Consider the following 25,344-nt stretch of genomic DNA (forward strand, 5'->3'; position numbering starts at 1 on the left):
TCGCTGACTGCAGGCAGAAATTGTCAGAATAACGAATCCCTGATTCTCCACATGCATGAGAAAACTGCGTTTTCCACACTCTTGATCGGCAGCCTTTCAGCTCCGTGGATGGAGGAGATCGTCTCCTCGCACACAATATGCAGGCCAAAGTCAGGCCAACTGCCTGAGGTCAAAAGGGCAATTGGAAAGTTGGAGCATCTTCCAGTTACAAAGAATTTCTCTGATTTGTGTAACAACATTACAATAGCTGTTGTACAAGGGAGGTTAAACGGGTTTGGTTTGATTTGTGATGAGCTGAAAGATATTATCGATGTAGTGAAACATGGCTCAAGGATCAAGACCAAAGAACAGACTCACGGACTAGTGGGAGAGTGGAGTCTGGCATGTTGCATTACGTGTAAGATAACGTAAGTCTCACCAGATTCCGTGCAATAAGGGCGGGTCATAGCTACGTGTAGGGTTGCAAAGGGCCAAAAGGTTTCCATGGGAGGTTAAGCCTGGGAATTTTGACCTTTCTTTTCAATGCAAAAGCATATAACAGAGAACGTTAATGTAGTTAAGAACAAGGACTCTGGATGCAGCTAGTAAATAAACATAAAACATTCTGCTTTTAGACATCTTTGTCACCACCTAGCATTTAATTACTTGGTAAACTGAAGCCACGTTCACTTTTAATACGTTTATTAACAGCAGGCGGACCTTTTACAGCAGTGGGATGTATGTACGTCACACCAAAGGACACCATCACCTCCAGTGTTTCCCTGCCATTCAAAAAGGGGAAGTCTGACCCACCCGGGAATGTCTCTGTTATTTTACATTTACAATTATCCACTGGTCCCTGTGCACGGGGGACTTCCGTCTCAATGGGCACGTTCCTACCAGCAGACAGGCCGCGCCTCGGAAGGCAAAGGTGGCTCGCGGCCTGATTATTTGCGGCTGTTGGGGTCCATCAAAAAGCACAAGTTGGGCGACTTACCATGAAATAAAGTAATTACTGCAAAAGAAAGGCTGAGAAAAAAAAAACAGGTAATCAAAACTATATGTTCAAGATGTACGGAATGAGTTTTTTTTGTGAAGAATGTAGCCAGCTATGGAAAGCCAGCACATTTAGAACTGAAATGATTCAGGGAAAAACACTAATACCAGAGGGTTAATTCCCGTATACTCCTGTATATATAAGAGAATCATACGTTTGATTTTACATCACAAGTTGCTATCAGATGTAAACAGTAGTTTAGTGCAGTTGACAACTGCCATAGATTGTTGGTTCCCATAAGATGACGCTGAAAGATATCGTGACCCTGGAGCTTTTTCTTCAGAGCCACTATTTGGGCCAAATATCCTCCGTTTATTTTAAATCAAAATGTAATGACGTTTGAGTACATTCATGCTTATATCTTTTTTCTTTAGGACTAAATTGATGTTTTTAGCTCCATTGCTGATGAGCCTGCAATAACCAGAATATGTGGTTTGCTCGATCTGTATTAGTGGAATGATCAATGTAGCGATGCAATGTGTGCGTTTTTGGATGTTGCTAATTACTATTAGTATGTCTCGATATCTCATTGCCAAAAACGGTCTTTTTCGAGAGCTTTCCGCTGAATTTCAGTTTTCATTAAGTCGAACGCGGATGACTACTGAGCAAACTCCATCCACAACAACTGGAGCGGAAAGCTCCAGAAAAAGGTTGTCAAAGGCCTAAAGAGCTGAAATTTTTTGTCAAACGATTGAATATTCTCTTTCTTATAAGAGCAGGCAAGACTGAAGAACAGAGCTTGCAAACTGTAGAAACCGCCTCCACTCCACAACGTGTGTGTGTGCGTAAATTAATTAATTCATTTAAATTACTTCCAAAGCACACTTGTTTCATCTGGTGTTTCCTGTTTTTAACTTGTGTGTTGTAACATTCCTTCAGGAGGGGCTCTGAAAGGTCCACACATCTTGTCATCACATACTTTTCCAACTTGTGCTCCTTAGATGTGCAATAAACATGCATGTGTGTCACAGTAATATGTGTCTATTTCTTGAATATCCACAGCAATACAATAGGATTAATCCTGAAGGAACCTTATTTTGGAAGAAATATGTACGATCAACTAGAAAAGACAATGTCAATCACCGACAACAGCCATCATGTGACTGACGGAAGCCACTGAAAACACATTTCCAGGTTGTCTTGGTTATTTGTGCATGTATGTTGCACAGTGGAAAACAGAGCAGTACATTTTGTGCAAAAAAAAAATCAGGAATGAGTAACATTTACTGCCAAAGTGTGTTTGACATACAAGACATTTGACATGGTGGGTGCATAGAATTGGGCAGTAAAACAACGAGACAATGGACAAGAGTCAAATAACAGCCTCTCAAAATGTCAACGCGAGATACAAATAAAGCATGGTGTCTTAAACGCGACGTTCCCATACAACTCGTTACAGTCGGTTTTCAACACTCAACACTGTGAAAACACACCACACAGCTATTTGATCAGTTTTAGTAAAAAAAAAATCAACCTTTAGCTAAAAGATAAGTAGTGTTTGTTAAAGAACTTCACTTGCAGGCGTGATGTTAAACATTCAACATAAAATTAAAATAAGTGAATGCTAACTTTTCCTGTTTGCAATAGACATGGCAGCGGTTCCCCTGCTGTCCCCTGTTTACCAACTCATCATTTGTTTCCTGCAAAAAAGTAAATGATAACCGATTTTGTTGGTCAATAACCTGTTTTTTTAGGGAATGAGGCGAAAAATGCCGTTGATGCGTTTTAAACACGTGAAGAGATATAGATGAACTTGGGTGTGTGCTGTTGTGAGAGCGTCTCCACCCCTCGCGGTCTACTTGCTGTGGTCCTGGACCCAGTGACACAATCTGAGGCAGTACGTCTGCGGACTGACGGTGGAGAAGGACCGGCCTGGATGTCTTAGACTCTTCCATAAATGCTCCAGTCTCTTCCTAAAACTATAAACTGTGAAGATATCAATGATGCCGATGAAGTAGCGCTGCTCAGGCCCATCGATGACGTGCAGAGGATTCTTTAGATTGGGCAATAAACGTCTGTTTTGGGCCCTGAAGTCTGGAAGCTCAGTTGCGTCACCGCTCGGCACCGAAGGCTCTGGACCAGTTTGACTAATCGACCCTCCACCACATGATGCAACCGCTGCCTGCGAGGGCGCCAAATAGCTACAACCTGTTTCAGATCCATTCAGAGAGGAGTCCTCTTCCAGGACGGCCCCGGGGACAGCAGCCATGCCTGCGTGGACGCGGCTGCCGCCTGGATTCACAGATCTGAAAGAAAGTCACAGCGGAGATAAAAGCTGTGAGTTACTCTGTGTGGCCTAATTCACAAGACAGACTGTATTTTTTCTAAAGGGATCCGGATGTGTGATGGCAGGTAGACGTCATAACGGCAGTAAGAGTAAGAGCAATGAACTAGGATCTATTCTATGTTATTGTGAACTTTATTGAGCGATTCATATTACAACTATGATGTTGTATGATTTCCAAAGCAAAGCCACATTTTGTAATGAAGAAATGTGGTTTTTGCTTCATTTCCAAAGGAACAGAAACAGACCAAACCTGGATATGGCTTTGAGAGACAAACTGAGAAGAAGAGAAGAACTCTTTGCATTCAATAGTACGTAGTAGTGTGTCGAGTTACACCCCCGAGGAGTAGCGCCATCTACAGTGGAATCTATCCAAGACCCATCGGGGTCGAGCTCAGAGCAATTGTTGCTACGATTGATTGTTGATAAGATTTTCAAAAGACGTCCAATGTAGGTATGAAAAGGTACTATATGACATATATTACAACAAACCGCATGGATGTCAAGCGGTATTAGCTCAGCATCCTAGTTTGCGTATCATCGTAGCAATGTGTCATATGGGGAGCACATGTCGTGTTGCATTACATGTTGGGGGCAGGCCGGTGAAACAACCATAAGACCACTGGGATCCTTCTGCAAACTTCAATCATCATCACTGTGCGGTACTGCAGAAGTACAATTTACCGAGCTTCGGAACACTATAGACAATTTTCAGTTCTAAAGGGTTTGTCTGGTTTGCTCAGTAAGTTCAATTAGAATATCATTCATACGAGACGACAACATTCCATTTTTGCAGCACTGCCGGTCAATCAGCTTCTTCCGTATCAGAGGAACACGCTGCCAGACGTAGAGCTGCAGCTCGATATCACTTACTTCAACAGTTATATAATCAGTTAAAAGCTGCTCAGCACCGCACTCATTGAGCAAATGGTTTTTACTACTGACTTTTAATGTGGTACTCAGTAGCTTGGTAACGTAAGTGGTGACATTTGTGTTTGAACCATGAGTGTAAAGTGTTACCCAGCTTTTTTTAAGTAAATAGCACTGATTTCTTTTCAGTGTGGGTATCAGGAGATTGATTGAAGACAATATCGTCCACTGGAGGTCCTGACCTGATTCCTTTCATCGGGTCCTACGTGTGGAGGCTTTCACTGACTCGGCCCAGTTGTTCATTGTTAGTAGAAGTGCATTATGGGAGGCCGTTAGCCATTATGGTTTCAATGCCTGAGAAGAACAGCTCTACAAGGATACATCTCTGCTGGTTCTGAGGCCTCTGTTGTTTTCTTTATACCTATATATATATATATATATAGGGATTATTAAAACTTAAAATATGGCTTATCATGTATATGAAGACAATATCCACCTCCATCTTTCCTTCAAACCCAATGAGGTGTTCGGGTTAATTAGGTTCCTTGACTGGGTCAATGCTATTTTTTACAACTGACAAAACGGAGGTTCTGGTCATTGCACCTGATGATCCTGTCAGCAGAGCATTGGTCCACTCGTCTTTGTTGTTTGACCACCATGTTGAAAAGCTGTGCAGATCCACCTCGGAAATATCAGCAAACTGAGATCCATTTTATCAACAGCTGAATTAGAGATGATCGTTGATGCATTTATCGCTTCCTGTATTGATTATTGTAATGTACTTTTCTCCTCACTCAGTATATCTACGGTTAACTGTCTGCAGGTTATTCAGAAGGCTGCCAGCAGATTACTGACGGTCTCACCCCCCCCCCCCCCAACACTCTCAGATCTCTTCACTGGCTCCCTGTAGAGATGACGAGGAGGAGAAGGGAAAAGTACGGTGGCTCTGAAGTGCAAATCACAACGGGAAATAGGAAAACACAACAACATTAACTCCTTATAGCAGATAGCTGAGGACGGACCCTTCTGATTGGACAGACGGACTGTCTGTCTTTTAACCCTCTTAATCCGAAGCCTTTCGCCAGCGACGCAAAGTGACATGGAGGATTCAAATTACCGTAACTCCTTTAACTATTTGCACAATCGACGTAATTCTAACTGAGAAATGCCGCTTTCTAGATCTTATGGCAATCAATAAATCAGTGGCAGGACTGAGAGCCTGTGATGAGGGGGGAGGTGACACAGCAGGAAGTCACGGAGAGATGGCGATGTTTTACGAGTGTCTTAAAAGTGTCCAACTAGTGTTTCACCATTGTTTTAGATTAGATATGTAAAGTGTAATAAGTGAATAAATAGATATGTACAGTAAGAAATAGATATGCAATATGAACAGTAATTGGGACAAGAATAGCAGCAATTGAGGTAAGAAGTGTAGGTATGATAAGTATATGTAAAGTGCAGGTCTAAGTATTAGTGGTGGTAATAAGGTGTTGTAAATAAAAGGGGGAGATGGGGTGCTGTGGACGCTGTGGACGCTGTGGACACTACGGCCGACGCGGCTCGGGGACCGGAGTCCGATTCCTTGGCGTGAGGAATTGGATGAGTGGCGGGAGTGCGTGACAAGAGACCGAAATGCGTGACTGTCACGCTCAATGCGTATCCTCGCAGCACGAAGACGAGCAGAACAAAGACAAGGGAGTCTTTCGTGGCAGTCTTCGGGGCGGCTGAATGCGGCGCCTTCTTCTGCTATTTTTAATAATGTGTTTGACCCCTTCACCCGTGCCTGTTCGAATCTCTTCCCGCAGATACTACAGGCCTCGGGCTAGATCTGCTCTCTATCGTAACCTCTCCTCTCTCTCCTATCCCACCCGCTCCTCACACGTCCAGCACCTCGTCACAGGAGGTCTCTGGAACTGCCAGTCAGCGACTCGCAAGGCTGACTTCATCTCCGGCTTTGCTATCCAGCAGTCACTCGACTTCCTCGCTCTGACCGAGACCTGGATCACACCCGAGAACACATCCACCCCAGCCGCTCTCTCCTCCGCCTTCTCCTTCAGCCACACTCCCAGGCCCACTGGTAGGGGTGGTGGCAAAGGTCTACTCATTTCACCCAAATGGAGCTTTTCTCTCTACCCTCTACCACCAGCCACCCCATTGTCCTTTGAATTCCATGCTGTAACAATCACTCACCCGGTACAATTAACCATCATTGTCCTCTACCGTCCGCCAGGCTCCTTAGGTCATTTTTTGGAAGAACTGGACATTCTCCTGTCTAATTTCCCCGAAAATGGTCCTCCGGTCATCCTCCTGGGTGACTTCAACATCCAGACAGAGAAGTCATCTGACCTCGTACACCTACTTTCTTCCTTCGCTCTGTCACTCACTCCCTCTCCTCCTACTCACAAAGCCGGCAATCACCTTGACTACATCTTTACTAGAAACTGCTCTACCACTAACCTCTCTGTAACTCCACTTCATGTGTCTGATCACTTCTTCATCTCTTACTCCCTTCCACTCTCTATAACTAACAAACCTCCCTCATGGACTAACTCTATACCGGCCCGTCGCAATATCCGCTCCCTCTCTCCCTCCTCGCTGGCATCCTCTGTTCTATCAGCTCTCCCTTCAACTGACTCCTTCTCACTCTTGCATCCGAACGCTGCTGCAGAGACTCTCCTCTCAACTCTTTCCTCCTCTCTAGACTCTCTCTGCCCTCTTACGACACGACGGACTGGCAAATCCCCTCCGGCTCCGTGGCTGTCTCAACCGGTCCGTGCCATGAGAGCCACCATGCGAGCGTCGGAAAGGAGATGGCGTAAATATAAACGACCTGACGACCTGCTTGAATTTCAATCTCTCCTCTCCTCGTTCTCTGCCTCTATCTCTGCTGCCAAAAGCTCTTTCTACCAGTCCAAAATCGAATCCTCATTCTCTAACCCCAAAAAACTCTTCTCGATCTTCTCCAATCTCCTCGAACCCCCTCCCCCTCCTCCCCCCTCCACCCTTCTTCCGGGAGACTTTGTCAACTACTTCACCAAGAAAATAGCTGACATACGCTCCTCCTTCTCAAACCCACCACCTACTTCTCGCGTCCCACCGACCTCACCTCTTTCGCCCTCACTTCCCTCTTTCACCGCCCTCTCTCCTAACCAAATTCTTACCCTAGTAACCTCTGCCCGTCCGACCACCTGCCCTCTTGACCCCATTCCATCACATCTTCTACAATCTATCGCACCTGACCTTCTTCCGTTCCTTACCTTTCTCATCAACAACGCTCTGTCATCTGGCTGTTTTCCCAATTCTCTGAAGGAGGCAAGAGTCAACCCTCTCCTGAAGAAACCCACCCTCAACCCTTCTGAAGAAAACAACTACAGACCGGTCTCTCTTCTTCCCTTCTTGTCCAAAACCCTTGAACGTGCTATCTTTAATCAACTCTCCTCTTATCTCCACTGTAACAACCTCCTTGACCCCCACCAGTCAGGTTTCAAGGCAGGCCACTCCACAGAGACTGCTCTCCTTGCTGTCTCTGAGCAACTCCACACTGCTAGAGCCGCCTCTCTCTCCTCTGTCCTCATCCTTCTGGACCTCTCTGCTGCATTTGACACGGTCAACCACCAGATCCTTATTTCCTCCCTTCAGGAACTTGGTGTCACAGGCTCTGCTCTCTCCCTTCTCTCGTCCTACCTCGATGGCCGCACCTACCGGGTAACCTGGCGAGGATCTGTGTCGGAACCGTGTCCTCTTACTACTGGAGTTCCTCAGGGTTCCGTGCTGGGTCCCCTCCTGTTTTCGCTTTACACCAACTCTCTTGGCGCTGTCATTCGCTCGCATGGCTTCTCTTACCACAGCTATGCCGATGACACCCAACTAATTCTCTCCTTCCCTCACTCGGACACCCAGGTGGCGGCTCGGATCTCTGCCTGTCTAACTGACATCTCTCAGTGGATGTCCGCCCACCATCTGAAAATCAACCCCGACAAGACTGAACTACTTCTCTTTCCCGGAAAAGATTCGCTTACCCAGGACCTGACAGTCAACTTTGGAAACTCTGTGCTAACGCCCACTTTGACTGCTAAGAACCTCGGCGTCACACTCGACAGCCAACTCTCCCTGACTCCCAACATCACTGCGACAACGCGATCCTGTAGATACACGCTCTACAACATCAGGAGAATACGTCCCCTTCTCACTCAGAAGGCAGCGCAGGTACTGATTCAGGCTCTTGTCATCTCCCGCCTGGACTACTGCAACTCCCTCCTGGCAGGTCTCCCTGCCACCGCCATTCGACCTCTGCAGCTCATTCAGAATGCAGCAGCTCGACTGGTCTTCAACCTTCCGAAATTCTCCCACACTACTCCACTCCTCCGCTCTCTTCACTGGCTACCGGTGGCCGCCCGCATCCAGTTCAAAACACTGGTGCTCACGTACCATGCTGTGAATGGATCGGGTCCAGCTTACATCCAGGACATGGTCAAACCCTACATCCCAACCCGCACTCTCCGCTCTGCATCTACAAAACTACTCGTCCCTCCCTCACTGAGAGCAAAACACTCGACTAGGTCTCGACTCTTTGCTGTCCTTGCGCCGAAATGGTGGAACGCGCTCTCTGAAGACATCAGGACCGCAGAGAGCCTTCACATCTTCCGCCGCAAACTAAAGACACACCTCTTCAGACTCTACCTCGACTAAAGACTAACAAATTGTAGCACTTAAATTGTACTTGTAACGTCACTCATCTATAGCAAATTGTAAATTGGCTTATTTGAGGAAATTGCACTTTCTTGTTTCTTGTTCTCCTGAGTTTGTACCCTATGGTTGAATGCACTTATTGTACGTCGCTTTGGATAAAAGCGTCAGCTAAATGACATGTAATGTAATGTAATGTAATGTGACACTTGAGAGCCCTGTATCATTTCCTGTTAAAAGACAGTCAGTCCGTCTGTCCAATCAGAAGGGTCCGTCCTCTGCTATCTGCTATAAGGCCCTACCCTTTCCGTAAGAAGTTAATGTCGTTGTGTTTTCCTATTTGCTGTTGTGATTTGCACTTCAGAGCCACCGTAGAAAAATAGTCTACAGGACAAAGATGGAGGACCAGCTGCTGCAGAAAGTCATCAGCAGGGCCTGGGAGGGCCTGAAGGTGATCTGGCTACAAGGGGACCAACCACAGCCTGTGGGGGACAGAAAGTGGGTGAATGACCTGAACCTATTCTTCAACAGATTTGGTCAGCCACCCAAACCTGCTGCTGCAACCCCACGTCTACAAACCCTGTGGAACGTGAGGAACGTTAATAATAACCGAAGAGCTTGTAGTCCCTCCAGAATGGATCACTACACCACACAAGCAGGGAGACAAAATGTTGGGAACCTCTGTCTAGAAATGTAAAAAAAAAGGGTTAAAGACACTGACCTTTTGGTCCTTATAATGAGAGTAGCGAAGGAGATACTCTGGTGGCGTTCATCCTGGTGTAAGGGCTGATAGCCCAAGAGGAGACTGTAGTCCAACACATTGAGCCTCTGCAGGAAGTGCGTGTCAATCTCCACCTGCCGCACCAGCCAATGACGCTGCTGGTCTGCACACAGACAAACACCACAAGTCAAACATGGCTCCTCAGAAAGCAAACTTGTGCGGTACGTTTGATATTCTTATCTTACCACTGGCATCTAAATAAAACATTGGCATCATCAACGGTTCCTCTGATTGATGCATATTGTTGTTGGAGGCTGTACATGAAGCAGATTCCCTTATGACTCCCATCACACAAACATCCCCTTATTTCTCCTTACCGAGGATGACAGACTGGCCCTCGAAGTTGAGGTCTTTGAGAACCACAATGATCTGGCTCCCCTCTGGTGCCGGCTCTGTCCACCGACTCACCTCACAGCCCTTAATGTCGTACCTGCAACACAAAACACACATCCAACCGCACGAGGATGCTGCACCCTCCATTCCTGTGTAGTAAAACACAGCAACACTTTGCTTTGTATTTCCGGAGGCAAGTAGATGGTGCTGACCTGGCGCTGATCCGATCACCGGGATAAAATACACTTTGCATAACAATGAAGTATTTCTGCAAAGGACATGCAAAAAAAAGGAAATGGCTTCATTACGCTTTGAACATTCATCCATTTGAATACTTTAACAGTGACATTTACATATATTTGTACCTTGCTTCTGTGTGGGATTTTGATCCTGTGAACACCTTGAAAAAAGTGAGAAATAATTCAGTCCAATTCTCTGAAATGTTGTTAAATTCTAACATATTTATTGTTAAACATTAGTATTAGTTAAATTCATGTTTCTGGCTGTCTCTTTTAGATATGGTTTGGTCTACAAACTCCTGAAAAAAAACTCTGAGATTCTAAATCAAATTAAATTCTATATAATAAGTTGTGCACTTTTACTGCTTCTCTGCTGTGAGGGTTTCACAACAGAGGATGTCCCCTCTGGACAGATTGTAAAAAAAAAGAATGGTATTGAATCTTAGCTCAAAATCCCAAATTGGCCTTAGAGGGATCAAATGTTCCACAATATTCACTATCTAGTCTCCAACTGGATCTGACCTTTGGTGGTGTTCAATGTTCAATGTTGCAATGACTGAGTGAACCAAAATACTAATATATTTCTTTAACCCGCTCTTTAACTAAATATCTCTTACATCCGTCCCAGTTATGTTTATATCGCCTCTAGGCTCAAGTTTTGATTTATTACCCCACTGCTGTCCAACACCTCATGAAAAAGTCAGTCACGCTGACTTATAAATGTTCTATAATCATAATCATGTGAGCGACTGTTGCTCAGTGTTGCTCAGTCATCCTTCAATAAGCGGATGGGCGTTTTAATCCCTGGCTTTAGTCCACATGGCGACATGTTGACAGGCAATACACTAAACCCGTAGCTGTGACTATAAGGTGTGAATGTTAGTTTCTGATGGGCAGGTGTCACTGTGTGTGGTAGCTCCTCCCATCAGAGTAGGAATGGGTGTGAATACATGAATGATGACATGTGGTGTTAAAGAGATTAGAGTAGTTGGAAGGCTGGAAAAGAGAAATACAAGTACACTTCATTGACCATGGTCACTCTACTTTGGTTACCTGGCCCAAATTAAAGTGGGTCATTGTGTGTGTGTGTGTGTGTGTGTGTGTGTGTGTGTGTGTGTGTGTGTGTGTGTGTGTGTGTGTGAGATGTGTGTACCTAGGAACTTGACGAGCAATGAATGGGGGAACTTCCTCAGATGTTCCATGTAGATTTTCAAGTTGGTCAGAAGGAATTGAATTTCCCTTTTGTTCTGAGTCTTCAAGAAGAATCGCTTATCATTTCTAGAAGTCCAAAAGCACCAAAGATGAATATTTCTATCCTCTCAGTAACACAAGAGTCTGACCCTTTAAAAAGTTATTATTTTGATTCTACAACTTTATCTACCCATTTAACCATCTAACATCCATCTATCTTCAACCGCTTATCCGGGGTTGTGTTGCGGGGGCAACAGCTCCAGCAGGGGACCCCAAACTTCCCTTTCCCGGGCCACATCTACCAGCTCTGACTGGGGGATCCCAAGGCGTTCCCAGGCCAGTGCAGAGATATAATCTCTCCACCTAGTCCTGGGTCTTCCCCGGGGCCTCTTCCCAGAAGAAACACCTCCCTAGGGAGGCGCCCAGGGGGCATCCTCACCAGATGCCCAAACCACCTCAACTGGCTCCTTTCGACGCAAAGGAGCAGCGGCTCTACTCCGAGCTCCTCGCGAATGGCTGAGCTTCTCACCCTATCCCTAAGGGAGACGCCAGCCACTCTCCTGAGGAAACCCATTTCGGCCGCTTGTACCCGTGACCTAGTTCTTTCGGTCATGACCCATCCTTCATGACCATTGGTGAGGGTAGGAACGAAGATTGACCGGTAGATCGAGAGCTTTGCCTTCCGGCTCAGCTCTCTTTCCGTCACATCGGTGCGGTAAAGCGCGTGCAATACCGCTGCCGCTGCTCCGATTCTCCGGCCAAACTCACACTCCATCTTCCCCTCACTCGTGAACAAGACCCCGAGGTACTTGAACTCCTTCACTTGGGATAAGGACACATTCCCTACCTGGAGAAGGCAATCCATCGGTTTCCTGCTGAGAACCATGGCCTCAGATTTAGAGGTGCTAATCCTCATCCCGACCGCTTCTTACTGGACTGCGAAACGCTCCAGTAAGAATTGGAGATCACAGAAAGAAGATGCCATCAGGACCACATCAGCTGCAAAAAGCAGCAATGAGATCCGCAACTCCCCAAACTGTAGACCCTCCTCCCCCCGACTACGCCTCGATATCCTGTCCATGATGACCACAAACAAGATTGGTGACAAGGCGTAGCCTGGCGAAGGCCATTCCCCACGGGAAACACCTTCAATTTACTGCCGAGCACCCGAACACAGCTCTCGCTTTGGGCGTACAAGGATTGGATGGCCCCAAGTAAGGAACCCCTCACCCCGTACTCCCGCAGCACCTCCCACAGTATCTCTCGGGGGACCCGGTCATACGCCTTCTCCAAGTCCACAAAACACATGTGAACTGGATGGGCATACTCCCAAGCCCCCTCCATGATCCTGGAAAGAGTTGTTCCTCTTCAATCCTTGGTTCGACTATTGTTCGAACCCTCCTTTCCAGCACCTTGGAGTAGACTTTACCAGGGAGGCTGAGTAGTGTGATACCCCTGTAATTGGCACACACTCTCTGGTCCCCCTTTTTGAAGATGGGTACCACCACCTGGTCTGCCACTCTTTTGGCGCTGTCCCAGACTTCCAAGCAATGTTGAAGAGGCGTGTCAGCCAAGACATCCCCCCAACACCCATTGCTTTTAGCAACTCTGGACAGATCTCATCAATCCCCGGGGCTTTGCCACCGCAGAGTTGTTTGACTACCAAAGTGACCTTCACCAGGCAAATTGACGATGATCCCTCCTCCGCCTCCAGCTCCGCCTCTAAGAAAGAGGGCGTAGTAGTTGGATTCAGGAGATCCTCAAAGTGTTCCATCCACCGCCCGATAACCTCCTCAGTCGCGGTCAACAGGGTCCCATCCTTACTGTATGCAGCTTGGATGGTTCCCGGTTTCCTCCTTCTTGGGTGCCGGATGGTCTTCCAGGCGCACTGGTGCCGACCGAAAGTCCTTCTCCATAGTTACCCCGAACTCCTCCCATACTCGCTGCTTTGCCTCCATCACGGCAGAGGCTGCTGCCCTTCGAGCCTGTCGGTACACTGCAACTGCTTCCGGAGTCCCACCGGATATCATAACCCGGAAGGCCTGCTTCTTCAGTCGGATGGCTTCCCTGACCACCGGTGTCCACCACGGGGTTCGAGGGTTACCGCGCCTTGATGCATCTAAGACCTTGAGGCCACAACTCACTGCCGCGGCTTCAGCAATGGAGGTTTTGAACATACACCACTCTGGTTCAATGTCCCCTACCTCCACAGGAATGTGAGAGAAGCTCCGCTGGAGATGTGAGTTGAAAATCTCTTGGACCGGGGCCTCCTCCAGATGTTCTCAGTTCACCCTCACTACACGCTTGGGTTTACCGGGTCTGTCCCGAGTCTTCCCCCATCCTCTGACCCAGCTCACCACCAGATGGTGATCAGTTGACAGCTCTGCCCCTCTGTTTACCCGAGTGTCCAGAACATGCAGCCTCAGATCAGACGATATGATTACAAAATCGATCAGCGATCTTTGGCCTAGGATGTTCTGGTACCACGTACACTTATGAACATCCTTATGTTCGAACATGGTGTTTGTTTTGGACAATCCGTAGTACAGAAGTCCAGTAACAAACACCCACTCGGGTTCAGATCAGGGAGGCCATTCCTCCCAATCACGTTCCTCTCCAGTTATCTCCATCGTCGCCCATGTGCAAACAAACATTTACAAACAAAAACACTTCAGGTAGTTATTACATTAAACTGTGATATAATAGGAGAGGAGAGCTGTTGCACAACAAAGTGCAACAAAAGTAGGTCTTCAGGCTCAATATATTGGATTTCAATCTAAAATAAATGTTATTTCTTATGAAAAAAAAGTGTGCAAGCCACTTTCAACAGCTGGTATATGATGACTCACGTCAGGAAGAAGTCGGCCTTGCTCTTGGAGTTGCTGATGAACTGGAGGTAGCAGCTTTCAGAGCAGAGCGACTGCTGATACTCCTGCTCCGTCATTCCTGAAGAGCTACGCAGGCTGGCAAACACAGGGCCTGCAAATGTCTCCATTGTAAAGTCCTACACGAACACACACACACACACACACACACACACACACACACACACACACACACACACACACTAAATATGCAGCTACAAGGATTCAACACAAAAACTAATTTGAGCCAGTTTAGTTATTGAAACACATCCACCTACCTTATGAATCTGAGTGACCTCTAATCTGTAATCATCATCTGACAGTTCATTCTAAAGTGGAATAAAGAGGAAAGATGTCTTAGTAGTCCTACTTAATTGTTGATTAACAAAACATTTTAAAAAATTGTGTTAACGTTCTATAAAATAGTTGTCAACGTTAATAGATGAGAACATTGGGGGCGGACCTTAGCGGGCTGCAGCGCTCTGATGACATTGTGCCTCTGCTGCCGCGTACTCACTGTAGCTGAATTGTTGATGTTGTTTTGAATCGCTGCTGCCAATCCCTCCTTCATCATGCAGGTGAGACTGTAGAACTCGTGCTGCTGATCAATCTCAAAAACGCCCAGAAGCTTCCACTGCTGCCTCAAACCTCCCCAACGCCTCCTCTTGACCGTGCCGGAGCGCTGGCGGTGACCAGACATCCCCAGGCCACCCCCGCCTGCTGACATCTCCACCTGGGACACCAAAAATACACAGACCGAAAAAGTATCACCCGAAGCACTGCACTCTAAATGCAGACAGGCTTCCAAAGCTCCAGCGAAAAGAAATGAAAGAGCAAGCGGAGGCCAGAGAGGCCAGTGACAAACACAAAAGACAGCTGTCTGTCAGTTGAGTCTTTTACAGGGTAGCTATGGAAACCAACACAAAGGAATAGTACTTTCATGAGCTGTGCTGTGGTAATGGGATGATACTGGCCCTCCACATCTCTTAATTCGGTCCCATGTATGTCTACATTAGAGGAAAACAATCTAACCTCAATCAGTGTACCTGCAAATTAAAGCAGTGACAGTGATTAACATGACAAGGCAAAGACTAAAAGGGCATTGGGGGAATGGACCGGTGAAAATGTAAAAGGTATTAAACAATGTAAAAACACTTAACACATAAATGTTTGCTCAACAATTGACTGCTGTACGAAACACAAACAATGTTAAAAGTAAGTGACCAAAATCCGTTTTTTAGGGTTAAAAGCTGGTGATATTCTAGTTTTTCCCTGCAAATCCCAAACTAACAATGAATGCATTTACTAATCAGAACAGCCTCACTGCATCACTGGGTCACACGCTCCTTCACTAGAACAAACACACAGACAATTGCTTACTGTGACTCAATCCCACGGACCTTATTGGGGTGAACTGCTCCTTTAACCTTCTATGCTCGGCCCTGTGACAGTGGAGGAGGGATCGTGCTTTGGCCCCAACCCCTTTTGTAACTTGGTTAGATATGCTGTTGGGTGATAGCAACAAGCTCCAGGCACCTCTGTGGCTCTTCTTTCTGTTGCAACACACACAACTACACATTAACTCTGACTGAGAAACAAAAGCCGTGTTTGGGCTGCTGCGGTTGGAACAGAGCATTTCAGACAGGCAGAGGGTGTTGAATCGCAAACACAGCAGAATTTAAAATCAAACGGTGGCGCTTTGAGTGTTAAATGAACGCCCCAATTGTCACGGTGGCTCTTCTGATCCACTTTCCAATAGAAGGCTCGGTTGCTCTTTTACAGTTTTTGCAGCACTGTTGAAAGGACATTCCGACATTGTTTTGCTGTTGCTTACTGTGCAGGTCAATAGTCAAATGAATAATGTGGGCTTCGCTGATCACTGGAAGGCGTTTTGGGGGGAGCATGGTCTGATTGGGAGGGACGGCATCCATCCCAGATCAACACATCTGACCCAGTGTCTCAGTGGACCTAACCCATGACCCAGAGTCCAGACCAGGAAGCAGAGTTACACACATCTCTGTGCTTCCGTCAGGCCAGTCACCCAACAAAACCATAATTGTCTCATTGTCAGATTCAATTGGTGTACAGAAACCCAATCGTTGTTTTAACCACACCCTTGACTTGGTTCTGGTGTTTGGTGTTGGGCTGGAACATTTAACACTGTCTTTCCACAGACAATTATCTAATAACCTTTGAATTTCCACCAGAATCTGCTCCTCTCAGCAAAGGCTTCTACAGTCGATGCTTATCTGATAGCGCTGCAGCCACGTAGAGGTGATTCCTTCTGCTCTAAGTTCACTATCGTGTCTCAAGATACCAGAGAACTACTGTGAAAACTTCCCAAATCAATCATCTTGTTGACAGTGCTGCAGGATCTTTGACAGACGCTATTGCTCCTCTAGAAAGGACAGTGGTAACTAGAAGGATAAGTATAAGTAGAACCCTCCAACATGCAACTTAAAGCCAACTGCTTGAACAGTTATGACGTTCCACTAAAGTAGAAGAATCCAGGCTTGTTTGGCGAGTGCAGCACACATTGGTAGAGGAAACACTGAAAGTATTGTACATCTTAAGTTCTTCATTCAGTACACAAGACCTCCATTACATCATTACATCCTGTCCATCCTGGGGGGAGGATCCTCCGCTGCCGTTCTCCATGAGGTTTCCTCTCTCTTTCCTTCAGTTTTTGGGAGGGTTTTTCCTGTGCTGATGTGAGGGCACAGATTCCAACATGCGTCTCATGTGTCATGCATCCTTTGTAAAGAGACAGGTGACAAATGGGCCTCACGCTGTCTGTTTCCTTTTGTTTAAGACTTTTTTTAAAATATCTGAAACAAAAACTCAAAATAAGTGTAGGATTAAAAACTATTTGGGGTTGAACATGTTTTCTTTCAGTTCTGGCGTTGTAATAAATTATGTTTTTTTTTCTTTTCACTTACATATTTTGATATTTGAGGTCATATATTTTTCAGTAGCAGATTTAATATTTTCAGACCAATTTTTCATTATTTCTTATCTTATTGTTTTCAAATTTTTGTGTCCCTTTCAGATTGTATTTTCTTAGTTTTAGATTTATGGGCAAATTTGGATTTCAGTTGGTATTCTTGAAGCTTAAGGAGCAGATCATCTATCAACAAAATCATTCAGGAAACAGAAGTGTTCTGTACATCCTATTCACGTCATTGGTATTAAAAATATCAACGCTAGTTTTTAGCAGTTCAGCAGTATCTGTTCTGTATGCAGTATATGCAGTATAACAGCAATAAACTATGCCAGATGGTGCCTTTCAGCAAACGTGCTTTAATTTGTGACGTTCTGCACTTGTCGTCGGGGCACATGAGCTGAGCGTTGCTGCCAAGACGCTCCAGGCCTCACAAATCAGAGCTCAAGCTGTTATTGTGGCAGCGAAAGTCAGCAGACGCCCGCGCTCACAGAATGTCTCAAACTCATGACAGAGACAGCACAGCTGCAAAAACGAGGTCCAAATCAGATGGTTGGTCTGCACTATTTTTACATTAGCAAATAGTTCTAAATAAATATAATGCAGATATTTGCAGATAGAGATGGACTTTACCGAACAACCGGAAGGATTTAGTAAAATATCCTGTAATCAAAAATACCAACAAGCAAAAGTTGGGGCTGTTCACACATATGCATCCTGATTTGAACATGATTTTACATGTGTGCATGTCATATATTTAAAAGAATGTTTCATTTGCAGGTTTTTCCGGACTGTTGGACATCAGGTCTGGCAGCATGTTGTTCGACACACACTGAGTGATGCTGAGTATGCAGCTTGTTGACGACCACACAAAAGCTGTTTTTCTGCTGCTGGATGACAGGGTTAATGTGGGTCAACCTCACCAGCCCATCTGCCCACCACTACATATGAAACAGTTAATAGCTGCACATATTTACTGAAAATAGCTAGTACTTTTTGTACTAGATATCTTTAGTAAAAATCTATACAATTTTAAACATCCAACAAAATGCAAAAGTCTGGCTCTGATTAAATGGGACACATCAGCAAGCATGTAGACCGAATATCAGAACGCCCTCAGATAAAAATCACATCGCAATTTCCATCAGTGTTAAACAATCCTGGGAACAATGAAAGAAATGCCATTTAAGTTCTGAATGGACTAGTAAGGTACTCTTTTAATGTTGCATGTTTACTTGCCTCAGTGTGGCTCGTGGATGCAGAGGATAACAGGTCGATGCTCGGCCGCTGGACTGGACTGGTGTGTGTGTGTGTGTGTGTGTGTGTGTGATGACACGCAGCCCTGCGGTCACACCCACAGGCACTGACTGCCCAGCCGCACTGCACTGGCAGCATAGTGGTGGTGCAGTGATGAAACAGGAAGCACTGAGTTACAAGTAACGTGGTCTCCCAGCCCAGTGGTGCAAACGTACAACAGCAGCACCACATGGTTCTGGAAGTATACAACACAACAGGATCTAATTGAACGCCTTGCCATGTCTTCTACCTACTGGAAGCCAACGCCCGGCGGCTCGTCTGAAAAGCATGTTGCGTGTGAAAAAGCATCACGCCAAGAGCTAGAGGCTCTTGGAATTGATTTATCTCAAAATCCATCACAAAGGGCAAAGAAGTCAAAACCTCAAGGAGCACCATGTGGGGTTTAGTGAGATCTGGTACTCATCTAGTTCATTATCAATGAATGATCTGCCCATTAAATAAACTGCCCTTTAAAACAATATAGAATAGTTTCACAAAGTTATTTTTAGGATTTATATTATAAATTTAATCATTTTAAAGCAGCAACAGCAAAACCCCTATGCAAAGCCCTTAATATCTCAAAGGAAACCAATGTAAAATGTTTATAAGATTTCTTGGGTTTTCTTCACAGGTTCACTTGCGCTTCGACCGTGTGTGTTTGGTTGTGCAGGTGTTTGTGTGTCTGCGTGTGTGTATTTGGTCTGCATAGCTATCTTCAGATAGGGTTGAATGGGACTGCATGGAACACAGCCTGCTCTGTGTAGAATCTGTGAGTTGTGTTGTGTTGTTGGTGGAGGGGCCCCGTCCCTGTAAAGCATGTAACGCATGCTACAGGCTGGAGATAATTATCAGATGGTTGCAACTCATTTATTTCAAGGAATTTCTCCCAGTCATGAGATAAGACATTATTCTGAGATACTAAGTCATAATTGTGAGATGCTAAGTTGTTATTTTCACTTAAAGGACCTTTATTCCTTTCATCAATAGGCATTTTAACAATAACAATAAAGTAAGCCTCGCCCACTATTAAAACGGCTTTATGCTGCTGCTGCCAACACACGTACCAGTATTCCAGTACTGAAACCACTGCAGTGCAGAAAATAGAATTTATTTTTAAAAAAAACATATTTCTCATCATCGTTTTACCCATTGCCCCTATTACCAGTCATACTGCTGTACAAAAAGCTGGTTTTCCTCCAAAACTATTTACAATCAACATTGACAAAACAAAAAACGGATACATCATTAATATTTAAAGATTTCGGACTCTTGCCGCTTTCAGTGAAGTTTCCCCCACAGTGAAAGATATTTCACCTCCCTTCAAATCTGCCACGTCACTGTTGACAAACGTATCGGCCCAATTACAAATATGGAGGATAATATTAGAGGACCTGATATTTACATAATCATATCATCAGATTCTCTCTTAGAAGTGAGGGAGTAGTGGCGTAACGCCGGCTCCTTCAGAGAGCGATGCATTGTGGGTACCTTGAAGCCCTGCTGAAGCCCTCCAAGTGTGTTCATTCTGCACACATGGCATCCCGGGAGAGGGGTCCTCCTCTGACCTTCTCCCTGAGGTTTCTTTCCTGTTTCTTGGGGGGGGGCATATATACAGACTGCAAAGCCCCCTGAGGCAAATTTGTAATTTTGGGCTATATAAAATAAAATGAATTGAAGAGTTTCATTAGACTAGTGAAGCCTGCAGGATGTCACGTGTTTGACTGTGACATGGGAGTTCTGTTCTTTGCAGTAATCAGAGGGTGATGGATTATCTCCTGCATCCCAATGAAACCTTCAGGTGTATAAATATGACACGGATATCACTGCTTGGCTTTAGGATTATTGTTGTCACACTTTCTACTGCTCACTAGAGGAGAGAACATATCAACTGATTGAATAGCAGCCATTTTTTTATTTTGTCATAGGTTTTCTTTTTCTACACTACAACTTGGGGGCACAAACGTCTTTCAAATTAAACACATCTTCTTAACTTAAACTGATCCCAGAATAGATACAAAATACAAAATAAATGTCAACGAATACAATTTTCTAAGGCTTAACATCAGCTGAGAGGGTTTAGCATCGCGGCTATTTTCACATCCATAAATCGACAGCCGTCCCTCCGTCCTGACATTAGTCCACTTTCTTTGGCTTACGGTTCTTCCACATGATAACTGCAGTGAAGGCCCCTGTGAAGATGAGAGCAGTTTGGACTTAGATAAGTCGTTTCCCTTCACACGTGGAGCATGACAGGGTTTGTCGGTGCAGAATGCAGACAGTACTCACCGATACAGAGGAGCAGTATTACTGCTGCGACGCCAGGCAGAATGACCGAGTACTCTCGAGGAAGAAAGTACTTGTGCAGGAGGTGATCGTTGTCCACGAAAGGCTGGAAGAGACCAAACAGCTCATCATGAAAAGTGACGCAAACGCTAAGTGACAGGTTTCATGTTTTACACGTTACTGTGTAACAGAACCTACCAGGACGATGACCCAGACCGAGTAGTACGTGAACAGCAGGAGGCTGAAGACAACAAGACTCAGGCCAACAGCTTGGTCCACCCCCGTAGCCTGAGAAGAGACCAGTAAACACTGAGCAGAACGCATTGTGGGGCTCTTATAAGTCACAGTGACGGACAAAATCTCAAACTAATTATTCTACGTATCCATGATGAACTTCAATGCATTTGGGGTAAGAGTGCTGGTGATAGCAGCATATGTTTCATGCTTAAAGGAATATTCCATCAATATTCTGTAGTTACACAGGTAGTTAGTTAGTTTAACTAACTACCAACAGCTAACTAGACACAAAGCAGAAAACACAGATATCCTGACTTGTAATGCAAATAGTTATTAGCCCTTAAAAAAGGTTTTGTTGAATTAAGCTAAAATAGGTTAAATAATAAGGGCTTTTAGGTCAACATATGCTGTTCAGTTGCATTGTGGTAAATGTAGTTGAGTTGGAAATTCAATTAATTTTATTTTGTACAGCTCAAAATCTCAAATCTCAAACACGCCTCAGAGGGCTTTACAGTCTGTACACGATGTGAGGGAAGCTACGAACAGAAGCTAACGCTAGCTAACGCTAGCTAACCGTGTGTTAGGAAGCTTCTCTGCGGGACCAACTGCCTCAATGTTCAGCTGCTATTTGACGAGTTATAGCTTTAAGTTCTAAGTCAAATACGAGTGTTTCTCTTACCATCTCTGTTTGCTGACGTTTCCTGCTCTTATTCTTCTTCTTCTTCCCTTTCCGGTTAAACCGGCGGATCAGACGCCGCTCAGAGCCTCTGCCGCCTCCTGCCGGTTGATCTGCAAAACACGTCATACAGATACGGACGCTACTGCAACTTCATTTACAATACAGGCCTTTGTATGTATGGATTTACATCTTGTTTTTGTTACAGCCAGGCAGACATACATTAATGAACGTAATACGATATATATATTTTTTATACAGTTTTCTAAATAAAGTCCAAACAGTGTCAGTTATAGCTGATAGCATCACCTACCCGTACTGACTTGGTGAACACTGTTCGATCAGTAAGTTCAGTGCTGTAGTGGTAAAATTAGAGATGGGTAAACTCTGAATTTTGTGATCATACAGACCTCGACGTGATGCGAAGCAACGCAACACAAGGCGTCGTGACTCTGTAAGGCTGTCTTGGCTATATTGCATTATGTTATCAGTAAAAGTTATATACAATCAATGACAATGAATACATGTGTTAGTAGTTTGTAGTTTATTAAATCTAAGAAGACAGTGAAGAAAAGTATGTCAACACAACACAACAAGACAATTGCAGATTAAGAACTATCTACATACGGAGTCTCCTTTTTACAGTAGTGCCCAGAGGGCCTCCTTGTCCTCCACGTCAGGTCCTGCCTTGCACAGAGGAGCCATGAACCCCAGAACACGCGTTCTGGGGTTCATGGCTCCTCTGTGCTTCTCCTCTCTCTATTGGACCTGGTGTTTCTCCTCTCCTTGTGCTCTCTGCATCATTGCCTGTCCTATCACTGCCTGAAAGAATATGTTGAATTTAAGAGTTAACCAGTTAAGCAGCCTGTCAATCACACTGACAACATAAGTTAAAGGAACACTCATGTACTACCTATGTCATCATAAATAGCCTATACAGCAGGTTTTGTTTTCACATTGAGAACTGACTTGTTTTCTAATCTACGCGTCACCAGGCGTTTTTCTTTTACCGTGCACGACCAGCGAACACAGAGCGCGCGACTACTACCCCCCAGTCGGTCGTTCCGCCCGCAACGACTACTACCCTCCCCCCCCCCCCGTCGGACCTTCTCGACCGGTCCGCGAAATATTGTCTGACATGAAACCGGTCCGTGAGGTAAGAAAGGTCGGGGACCACTGGGCTGATCCACAACGTGTATGTTTACACACCTCCTGGATCCTGATTGGTCGCCGCTGCAGCCGCAAGGCACTGATTGGATGCTCACAGACCGTAATACAGCGCAGATGAACATGATTCAGACTACGGCGTTTATATGTTCAACAATAGGAAACGTAGTCTTAGCTGTTTTAAAATTACACCAAGTTTATTTCGGATTATTCCAACGGAAGAATACAAGGCGCAGGGAACTTTGAGGTGCGTAAACGCCACTTAGAGGTGCGTAAACGCTATTTATAGGTGCGTAAACGCTATTTCCAAAATTCCAGAGGTGCGTAAACGGCGTTTACGTGCGTTTACCCTCCACTACAGCCCTGAGTAAGTTCCCCGTTGTGTGTGCTTGCAGTGCTCTGGGGACGCTGGCTCCATGCCGTCCGCTGCTTCACAGGTGTTTGGGGCAAAGTACTCAAGAACATCTTAATAACAACTCTGAGAGCAACCGGGATCCCTAAAACAAGTTCATGTGAGATAAAATCGTGGCAGCAGAATTGTGGATGGGCTGAAGGTGAGGAAGGGATTTGGTCTGCTGATCAAATAGTAATCTGATCAACTTGTCATTGGCCTAGTTTTTTGAGTGAAATAAATTGTCCAATGCCTAAAATGTTTCTGAGATGAAGAAAGCAGGATTGAACTTTTGATGATGGTTGCTCAAAGGTTTTGAGTGTTCATTGGACTACTAAGACGGTTTAATATTGAAGTCAGTGAACCATCTTCCAATAAATCTTTTTCTCTTTTCCAATTATATTTTTGTTGGGCACAAATTAAAAAATCAATCTCTCCACATGCCACATCCTCTGTCCCAAAACCCTAACATGGGCACAAGAACCCCCCCCTTTCCAATAAAAATGCTTTTGAGTGGGGAGAAAAAAGGAAGAAGAGGATCCCCCTACTAGAATGGCCAATATGATAAACATGGCATATGTACAGAATGAACAACGCAGAGATTTACAATATGTTCAATGGAAATGAAAGAAATGGTTAAGACTAAAAGGTAGTAAGCAGAACAATGATGGAATAATGATAATAACAGCAGCTTTGTGCTTGTAAACGGTAAATCCTCGATGAACACCAATGCTGGCCACAGAGTCCCACAAGGTCCTGAGCTTGGACCGATTTTATTTACCCTCCATATGCTTCCTTTGGGCGACGTTATCAGAAAACACTGCATAAACGTCCATTGTTATGCAGACGATACTCAACTGTATCTGTTGATCAAGTAAGAAGAGACCGACCAGGTTGTTAGACTTCAAGAATGTCTTGGAGACATCAAAACTTGGATGACCGGCAACTTCCTGATGCTAAAAACCAAAGTTATCGTGATAGGCCCAGTGTCACACCTGTATGTCAAGTTTTTTTTTTCCTGTCTCCACATTTATTTTGTGACTTCCTGTTTTATTTTGGAAATTAACTCTCCTCTCGTTTCAGGTTCCTTGCCTTTCCTCGTGTGTCACCAGTCTGATTGTCTTCCCTGATTCCTGATTGTGTCCACCTGTTCCCACACGTCCCTCATGTGTACTTATAGTCTGCGTCTCCCCTTGTCCTGTGCCAGTGTGTCATGTCCTTTGCCTTGTACACCAGCCTCAGGAACAGAATCAAGCCCAGGTTACCGTATCGGTTTGAAGTAGCCACCTTGTGGTCTCCTTGTGCCGTTTATAGTTTAGAGCCCTTTGTGGATTGATTGTTTTGTTAATTCTGCTGCAAGAGAGATTTTGGTTTTTCTTTTAACTATTCAGCTCTCTTAGTTTTTCCACGATTATTTTCCCGTTCATCTCTCTTCGGAGAAGTTTTCTGTTTCCAGGGACGTCCCTGTGTTTTTTGTTTTTGGATAATAAAAACGTCAGCTGAACCTTTTACTCTGCGTCCGAGTCCTCCTCAGGAGCTCCCCCCGTGACACCCAGAGCGCCTTCGAAGTCGGCTGTCGCGTGATACGGTTTCTATGGATGGAATTGTTCCCGTTTCTAGCAGCACCGTCAAGAATCTTGGAGTTCTCTTTGACCAGGATATGAGCTTCAACTCTAATATAAAGAAGACTTCAAGGACTGCCTTTTTTAATTTACGCAGCATATCAAAAAATAGGAACTTCCTGTCTCAAATGCGTTGGTTACTTCTAGACTGGACTACTGCAATTCTTTGTTATGAGGCTTGTAATCTAGTATTTGCAGTAGTCTAACAATGGTAACAAGGTAATGTAATAGTAATGTGACTAATAATGATGATAGCAGCAGCAGCAGGTGTCAGCAGTGCCACGGCAAGAGGCAGGAACAGGGTCCACACGGAACTGTGATCCATGGAAACCTGTGAGGCGAGAAAGCTCAAACCCTCCAGGGAAGAAGCTGCATTAATGATGTGAATTATTTTAGAAAGAGAGAGAGAGAAGAGAAGAGAGGAGCTTGATGAATCCCACAGCAGTC

At 45.0% G+C, this 25,344-nt stretch overlaps 2 protein-coding genes across 3 annotated transcripts; both read right to left on the bottom strand.

The window, feature by feature from the left end:
- Positions 1 to 667: 667 nt before the first annotated feature.
- Positions 668 to 18,609, bottom strand: pip5kl1 (phosphatidylinositol-4-phosphate 5-kinase-like 1). Of its 2 annotated transcripts, XM_078088331.1 has the most exons (11): positions 18,465 to 18,609; positions 15,685 to 15,837; positions 14,802 to 15,017; positions 14,563 to 14,613; positions 14,270 to 14,424; positions 11,383 to 11,507; positions 10,356 to 10,390; positions 10,203 to 10,258; positions 9,975 to 10,087; positions 9,598 to 9,760; positions 668 to 3,282 (listed from the first exon to the last, which is right to left on the bottom strand). In XM_078088331.1, the coding sequence occupies exons 3-11, from the start codon at positions 15,009 to 15,011 to the stop codon at positions 2,832 to 2,834; spliced, it is 1,359 nt and encodes a 452-aa protein (XP_077944457.1). In that variant the 5' UTR covers positions 15,012 to 15,017; positions 15,685 to 15,837; positions 18,465 to 18,609; the 3' UTR covers positions 668 to 2,831. The 2 variants fall into 2 exon arrangements, with proteins under 2 accessions (XP_077944457.1, XP_077944458.1); XM_078088332.1 differs by lacking the exon at positions 18,465 to 18,609 and having other exon boundaries at positions 15,665 to 15,791.
- A 1,004-nt stretch (positions 18,610 to 19,613) lies between these two features.
- Positions 19,614 to 22,037, bottom strand: dpm2 (dolichyl-phosphate mannosyltransferase subunit 2, regulatory). Its single transcript, XM_040197167.2, has 4 exons — positions 21,721 to 22,037; positions 21,003 to 21,092; positions 20,808 to 20,910; positions 19,614 to 20,710 (listed from the first exon to the last, which is right to left on the bottom strand). The coding sequence occupies exons 1-4, from the start codon at positions 21,844 to 21,846 to the stop codon at positions 20,655 to 20,657; spliced, it is 375 nt and encodes a 124-aa protein (XP_040053101.1). The 5' UTR covers positions 21,847 to 22,037; the 3' UTR covers positions 19,614 to 20,654.
- Between the last annotated feature and the right edge of the window lie 3,307 nt (positions 22,038 to 25,344).

This window comes from Gasterosteus aculeatus, chromosome 14 (genome assembly GCF_964276395.1).
Source record: "Gasterosteus aculeatus chromosome 14, fGasAcu3.hap1.1, whole genome shotgun sequence".
NCBI classification, from domain to species: Eukaryota; Metazoa; Chordata; class Actinopteri; order Perciformes; family Gasterosteidae; genus Gasterosteus; species Gasterosteus aculeatus.

Bases quoted from the DNA above. Each gene is read 5' to 3' on its own strand.
- pip5kl1 (XM_078088331.1), bottom strand. From the start codon at position 15,011: ATGTCAGCAGGCGGGGGTGGCCTGGGGATGTCTGGTCACCGCCAGCGC. The intron at 10,259-10,355 runs GTACAAATATAT...TGTCCTTTGCAG, and splicing joins AAATCCCACACAGAAGCAAG to AAATACTTCATTGTTATGCA. The intron at 10,088-10,202 runs GTCAGCACCATC...TTTGTGTTGCAG, and splicing joins GGTGATCGGATCAGCGCCAG to GTACGACATTAAGGGCTGTG.
- dpm2 (XM_040197167.2), bottom strand. From the start codon at position 21,846: ATGACGTGTTTTGCAGATCAACCGGCAGGAGGCGGCAGAGGCTCTGAG. The intron at 21,093-21,720 runs GTAAGAGAAACA...GTCTCTTCTCAG, and splicing joins AACGTCAGCAAACAGAGATG to GCTACGGGGGTGGACCAAGC. The intron at 20,911-21,002 runs GTAGGTTCTGTT...GGTCTCTTCCAG, and splicing joins CGGTCTGGGTCATCGTCCTG to CCTTTCGTGGACAACGATCA.